This window comes from Lucilia cuprina, chromosome 2 (genome assembly GCF_022045245.1).
Source record: "Lucilia cuprina isolate Lc7/37 chromosome 2, ASM2204524v1, whole genome shotgun sequence".
Taxonomy (NCBI): Eukaryota; Metazoa; Arthropoda; class Insecta; order Diptera; family Calliphoridae; genus Lucilia; species Lucilia cuprina.
In genome coordinates, this window is record NC_060950.1 from 37979165 (window position 1) to 37987300 (window position 8136).

An 8136-nucleotide genomic window follows, 5' to 3' on the forward strand; every position below is an offset into this window, starting at 1 on the left:
TCTTCCAAATACAAAGGGCTTATGCCGAGTGTATTTGCAATGCAAAAGAACCACAGCCAACACTAAAGCCACCACATCGCGGCAAGATTGTTATCCAGGTGGTGGAGGTAGTGTCATTCTCTCTTTATTTTTTTTAAGTAACTATTCGACATGCTTAAGGATTATAAATTTTTCGTAAAAATCGCGCTACCATATAAAATTAAAATTTCATATACATACATATTTATTTTGAAGTTTCTAAAAAAAAATGTTAAATTTATTTGAGAAATATTAAAAAAATTAACAGAATACTTTCATTCAAATAAAAAAGGTAAGACTCATGGCATATTCAACTTAACTAGAAGTTAATTTTTGGAATTCATTAAAAGATTTTATCACACATACTGCTCGGCAGACTACTTTCTTTATTTTTACCATAATATAGTTTACGGTATTCAAACGATTATTCGTCGATCGGTAAATCGATCAATTTTTAACGATTAAGCGTTCGAAATTTGCAAAATTTCAAATAACGAATAAACCGAATAATTTATGTCAATAAACTGAATAAGAAAAACTTATTATTTTAAATTATATATATTATTATAAAAATTATATATATTATTATAAAAATTATAATTTCTTTGTTATATGAAAAAAATATTGTATAAAAGAAATAATATTATTAAATCTACATACACTTGACCTTTATTCGATTAACCGAATAATTTTGAATTATCCGATTATTAACCGGCCAACTTAAAAACCCAAATAATTATTTGTCAAATAAACCGAATAATTGAATACTCTAATATAGTCCCATGATATGCTTTTAGTTCTTTGAAGTATCCTCCTCCACGCCTTCAATTTAATATCTTTTAAAGGAATTGCAATTTGTTAAAACCACGAAGTCAGAATCTTTTGCATTTATAATACATATTTAGCCCTCCGTCATGCGCATGTATCTGGCCAGATATTTTACGAATTTAACTGTGATTTTAATATATTTCTAATTTGGTTAGGGGTTTGAGTCTCCAGGTACACCCTACAAATATTGTTAGATATCAATTGTTACTAAAATGGCATATTTTTCATATAAATGTACTGAAATACATAGTGTATCTCGCCAGATACATGCGCTACGTACGTGACTATCGGAACATGTGCATGACGGAGGGTTAATGGATTGATTAAATGCGCAATTGAGACTATGTATTCCTCACTTTTTATTTAAGAAATTGCTTTTTTCACAGTAGCACAGTGTACATTGCCCACAATTAATATTGAAAGTATAAAACACTTAAAATTATTTGTTATTATAAATTTCTTTAACACGAAATGCCTACCGCTGCTGACACAAATAAATGCGAAAAAAAACATGCCTAAAACTTGAACTTTTTGATCCATCGACTGAATTTATATTTTTTTTTTAATTTGCAAATTATGTTTTTTATTATGAAAAGATAAAAAACAACATCGAATCAAATGTAGATACATAAACGATAAAAAACAAAAACACTATACAAAAATACGAAGAAATTTCATAATAGAATTGGTAACCGAAATGGTGTCAATAATCAAGTATCAAAATGTTGGAACACGCTTACTCCTAACATAAAAAAATTAACGATCAAGTGTTTTTTTTTTAATTGACAACAAAATTATCTTACGATTATGTTAAGGTCACGTTCTATCCTCGGTCAGTAACGGTATCTTAGCGGTGAACTATTTTTTCCGGTAACTATAAGATAGATAACACAAAATTTAACGCTTACAAAACCATTTTTTAATCATAACCCCATAGCTGATCACTCTAATGCCAATTTATGTAACTTAATAATCATGTTGTTTAAATAGCATATTCTTTCGTATTTAAATTAGTTTTTTTTTCTATTTACAAGTTATAACGAATATTGCCATTCAAATACAACAAATTTACATAAATGTAAGACGTTGAACCTTTATTAACACTTTATATACAACCACATACATACATACAACCATAAAGTTCCATCATTGTCGTAGTTGTTGGTTCTTTTTTGAGCCACAAAATGTATACTTTCACTAAAAATGTTAAATTAAAAAAAAAAAAATACGAAATGAAAAATAAATAATCAAAACAAAACAAATGTTTATGCAGCCCACAGTATGTAGACAATATTACAAATGTTGAAAATGGTTTTCAAATCGCAAAGTACAGAGAGTGGTTTTTGGTGTTAATTTTTCGTTCATATGTATTACGACATCATTTGGAAATTGTTGTATGAAAATCTAATTTCTATTTGACGTATCTATTCATTAAAAAAATACATACTACTGCCAACATTCAACACAAGAAACATTAATATTTCAAGTATTAAATGTTTACTTTTTTAATTTAAACTAAACTCGAGTGTTAAATTGTATGAAAATTATTGGTAAATTTATTTATTTTTGTCATACAAAATTGTATGTATGTAATTTCAAGTTTTAATAAAATACAAACTGCAGTGCAATACTTCTTGCGTATTTCTCAAGATATTTATTTAAAATGTTAAATGTATCACAAATTGTGAACTAGTTTTAACGACTTTAATATGTATGTATATAATTTTTAAAGGAAAAAATAATATTTGCTAAAAAATACACATAGACTGCTACTAGTCCTGTTATGCTGACCTTATCATTAAATGTGCCGCTTTCTTTCGATAAGGTATATTTTACATAATTATGAGCTCAGAAGTCATTTTCGGTGGGTACTGTTGTATGGAGGCTAGACTATAGACAAAGCTATGGACTAGACTATAAACAAAACTATAGACTAGACTATAGACCAGACTGGACATAACTGTTTTAAAAATGCGAGCATAGCGATAAAACTCGTCATAAATAAGTGTTATACTAATCGAAAACTATAAAAAAAATTTTTCGAAACCCGTTCTAAAAGCCTTATTTCAAACATCAACGTAAAGTCTATAAAGGAGCATTCCATTTACGGCATACAATTCTATGGTGGGTATATTAGAGACTTGAACAAGAGAACAATAATGGTAAAAAATTTCGTGTGCTTATGATGATGCACAGGATATTTTTTTAACAAATTGCCGCATTATTGTGCAGGCCTTTAGTATATATAATATTCTCATAGCCGAGTATAGTACTTTACCTTTTCCATCCAAAAGTACTAAAGTAAGGTATTTTCCATGTCCGATTTTAAAAATTAGTTTTGTAATCGGTATATTTATATAAATCAAATTTATATAAATATACCGATTTATAATAACTGATAACGGAGAAATTTATATAAATTAAAAATATCTTCCGGTGTTCATATTTAGTCTGATTTTAATCACATTTCGAAAGGTTAACCCCCATATAAACGCTTAATAAAGTTATTGATGATTTATTGTACGAATTTTGTATGAAAAATGTGTGTAATGAACATAAAATAACCGATTCATATCTTATACAGTGGCAAGTGTTAAACTCGTATTTTTTACAAAACAAAAGTTAAGATCAATAAATAATATCAACAAATATCAATAAATATAACTGGTATAGCCTATGAATAAAGGGTTAATAATAATTTATTAAAACACGTGTGTTCCTATTAAAGTTTTTTTTAAGAGAGAGAGAGAAAGCGTTTTTATTTTAAATCTTTTGCAAAATAAAAATATTAATTATTAAGCCTACTACGTAAGAGGAACATGGTTATCGAAGATACGTAACTAATGTGTAAATGGTACCACCACCTACTATAATTGCCGGGTAAAAATAGTTTTATTTTACATTTTCTTAATGACAATACAAAACTTTTCATGCTCGTATTTACAAACTGTTTCTGCAAATAAAAAACATAAATACCGACAGACGGACGGTCTAACATGGATGAGCAAATGTTTTAAATGCCTTTGCAATAGACCAACAAACAGTAAGTAGTTGTTGCTATTGCTAGCTACTTATGTTGTTGCAATTGTTAGCCACATTTTTTTTTTAATTTTTTACTTTATTGACTAAAATCTATCAGTTAATTTTCTTCTTTATTTCGTTCAGTCAACAAATTTGCTTTGAAACAACCAACGTTAGTCTGTTAACACGACTCAGTGCTCAAAGACGTGATCGCGAAGAAAAACGAAAAATAGTTAAAATATGTTGTTGGCGTATTTAAATTAAAAAAAAAATAAAAACAACAAAAAAGAGTCCACTAATGTTAAGTAAAAGTTTATAACGAAAAAGTGTCTATTGAAAATTATACAAAAATAAAAAATAATCATTAAATGTTTTTTTACGAAAATAATAAAAAACAAACGTATTTTAACAAGTAACCGACGAATTATTTAATCGTAATTGAAATACGCGACTTTTTGATTACTGTGATTTCTCTTTTGAAGACGATCATAAAACAAAAATTTAATTCAAATAGAAATTATTTAAAACAATCACATCATGACAGTCAATATGAAATCTCAACTATTGCACATGGAAAATCCGGCCAGAGCTATTTTACAGTTTCTTTTGGATTTGATAATATTTTCAATGAAATCAATATTTTATATATTGGAATCATTATATTATACAGTACTACCAGACCGTTTTCGTAAACTAAAGGTAATTTGGAATAATATTTGAAAATTTTAAAATACATGAATGTAAAATAAACGGAATTTTATAAAATTTCTAAAATGAATTTAGATTATTGAGTTAACAGTTTCCATATAAAAATTACTTCAACCGTAAGCAATGTCCCTAAAAATTATTATTTTATGTTTCGATTTGTTAAAGGCCAAAAATCAAAGGCCATAAATAAATTCAAATCATTCTGAGATAATAAAAAACCTAGATAATTTGGAAAATATATTTTGGTAATTTTCTGTTTTTAATTTTGTCGAGTTCGGAAGCGACATAAGTTTAAAAATGTTTCAACCAGAAAAACCATATACACTTCAAAAAACATGCATTTGCACATGTACTTTGGTTTCCCTGGTTATAACGTTTAAAAATAAAACTTTCAAGTTTACAAACAATTATTAGATAATTTCATTGGAATTGAAATAATTTTACGACAGCCTTTTACTACAAAAGACTTACAAGACCAACGTTATTTATGTATTTGTATTCTACAGTTAAATACATTTCCGTTGCAAAGAAACAAACTTTTCATTTTCGCATTTGTTAACTATTGCACTACAACAACAAGTTTTTTATAAAAACATATAATGCAACATTTATGTATGTATACATACATATGTACTTATATTTGCAACTACATTTACATAATGTTGTGGCAAATATACATTTATACAGAAATATATTTTCATTCAAATGCATTTGTTAAAATCAAGAAAGACCTGTTATTGAAAATAATTCCTAACTCAACCTACATATGTAAATATGTATGTATATAAATTACAAAATTAAAATGAACTCGTAAATTCTATTGAACATATTACATAGTTAGTTAGTTTAAAAGGAAGATGTACATATATACCTACATCACAACCGAAAAAAATACAATGCGCTCCTTAACCAGTGCCTTAGGTGGAAATCGAACCTACCACCTCCAGTGTTCCAGACTAGAACACTAATCACTAACCTACCAGAGGCAACATATTACATACTTATGCATCCTTGTTACAAACAAAAAGTCACGTAAGTAAACAACTAAAAGATTCGTTTTTAATATTTTTGGTTAACGTTTACATATAAAAGAAGAAGAAAAACAAATATAAACGTATAGTAGAGCATGGCCGACCATATGACAACCTATACCAGCAGTTAGATTATTTTGTTAATAAACAATAATTTTCAATCGATTTCATTAATGTGGATATGACAGAAAATCAGATAGTCATACTAGAGTCACATATAAAATAACCTTTTTGGGTCCTTTATAACTAATAATCATAATACAATTTTTGTAAATATTTTGGACACATCTTTCAAAATTATGAGAACCTGTTTCGTACTATTTTATAATTCAGTCCTTTTTTGGGTGTAAAGGGAGAAAACTGTATTTTAGGTATTTTTTAGCACATTAAAAAATTTCTTCGATTTATTGACGTATTCTTATTAGATATAACAAAAATTTTCCGGAACAAAATAATCCAGATTTGAATCATGTGAGTTATTTCTATGATATACATATAGATTTAAACATGGTGACTTTTTGATGTTTGTAACATACAAAAATATTCGTCCTATACGCACCTTAAATTGTACCAATCGGCTTAGAATCATTTTCTGAGCAGAGGTCGAAGTCGACCGGCTTTGAGTCGGCGCTGAGTCGCCGCCGAACTATATTTAGATACTTGAGCCGCCGCCGGAACATTCGGCTTAAATCGACTCAAATTTTTTAATGTTTTTAATAACCAAGCTATAGAATGTAAGACCAATTATTTTTGATTTTGTAACAAAATGAATTGTTATTGGCCAAATTATATTTAAAAATTTTTTACAAATGATATTTTATAATTTTCAATACTCCCGATATGTATGTATGTTCGTTATTATATTTTTATAGATGTGAATGTACAATAAGTTGTTTCAAAACTATTATGCTTTTATATTAATTATATTTTGCAAAAAAAATTTTACTTAAAATGCATATTTTCTTAATATGGCTATGGCCTCCAGAAGGCTAGTGGTTAGTGTTCTAGTCTGGTAGACCGGATGTTGTGGGTTCGATTCCCGCCTGAGGCACTGGTTAAGGAGTGCTCAACAGGCCCGGAAGAGGCCTAGGTGTATTTCTTCGGATTTGATCCTCCTTTCAAACTAACTAACCAATATGGCTACACCATACACAAGAATCATGAAGTAGACTAAATCTACAAACTTTTGAGCCTTTTTTTAAAATCATTTATTATTAATATTTTAAGCAAAGAGATCCTCCCAGTCTTTAAATTTTGATATTTACATTATTTTTGAACATAAATATAAGAGTTTAAATTTCCTTAAAATCGTTCGGCTCTGAGCCGACTTTAAGCCGCCGCAGAATTATTTTGGCTCAGCCGCCGCCCTCTGTTTCTGAGTCGATTAATGTGTTGTTTATAGATACCGAGCTAGTAGTAGTAAAATTTTAACTCAAACTACTCATTCGTTATCTAGACACAACACATAACATATGTCCGTCCGTCTGGTTGGCTTACTGTCTATGTAAACCCTGTGCGTAATTTTCAAGACAATTGGATAAAATTTGGTACACACGCTATTGAAAATGGTTAAAATTAGTCCATTATATTGCCTTGCCTCCCTCCTATTCGGGAGATACGGTTGTATGCTCTATTATGTCAACAAGAGGGGGCAAAACTTAGTTTTATAGAACTTTTTAAATGGCACTACCGAATTTTGTAATGATCGGCCCTCAGTTCTTCAAAAATTACTTAAAGGGCAAAATTATTTTATAAACACTAATAAAGACGACTTTACACGATGGGATCGTCTAAACGCAATATGTAATGTAACCATCACATATTGAGATAGAATACAGATGGAAAATTTGACAGTCGTATGGCTCTCTTCATTTTTTGAAATGATTCAAAAACAAGCAGGTCGCATGAGATCGGGGATGTATTTTTATGTAAACACATATCCAAAAAGTGAAGTCAGTTTCCATCTGATTTTTTTATTGCTTAATACCAATCGTGTAAAGACAAAAAATATAAATCATACGACTTTTATTCTCTTTTTTGTTATATGGATGGAATTTCATTTTACTTAATTTTTTGCGTCAAAATTTCACAGTAAACAGTAAATTATCGGTGAAAGTCGTGAAACATTAGAGGAAAAAAATATTTTTAAATTTAAATTCATTAAATTTCCCTTGTCTGCTAATCACTGAAAATTTTTATTATATTAAGGAAATTTTTGTATATATTTGTAAAATTAAATATTCAATTTCAAGTATTTTAAAAGCATTAGATATTTGTTTTAAAACTTCTATTAAGTTCGATTTGAAATATCGGAAAGAACCGGAATCGTATAGGATTTTCACAGAACACATTTTTTAAGAAATAAAACGTTCACAAGCAAATAGCCATTCTTTCTAAATACTTTACATACTTACGATATTAAACATAAATAAAAAACATAAATATATATTGTGAAAAAATTCATATAATTTACTAACATATACATTGTTTTTATTCATTCATTCAAAGAACATAATTCATGAGTTAAATA

General features: G+C 28.1%; 1 protein-coding gene across 1 annotated transcript in view; it reads left to right on the forward strand.

Annotated features, from left to right (window-relative positions):
• Nucleotides 1-4034: 4034 nt before the first annotated feature.
• The window catches only part of LOC111676864 (short-chain dehydrogenase/reductase family 16C member 6), a 9745-nt gene continuing 5643 nt past the window's right edge, over nt 4035-8136 (forward strand). Inside the window, exon 1 of the mRNA XM_023437857.2 lies at nt 4035-4566. Within this exon, the coding sequence (XP_023293625.1) occupies nt 4405-4566 (162 nt within the window). The 5' untranslated portion in view covers nt 4035-4404. The remainder of the gene's footprint in view (nt 4567-8136) is intronic.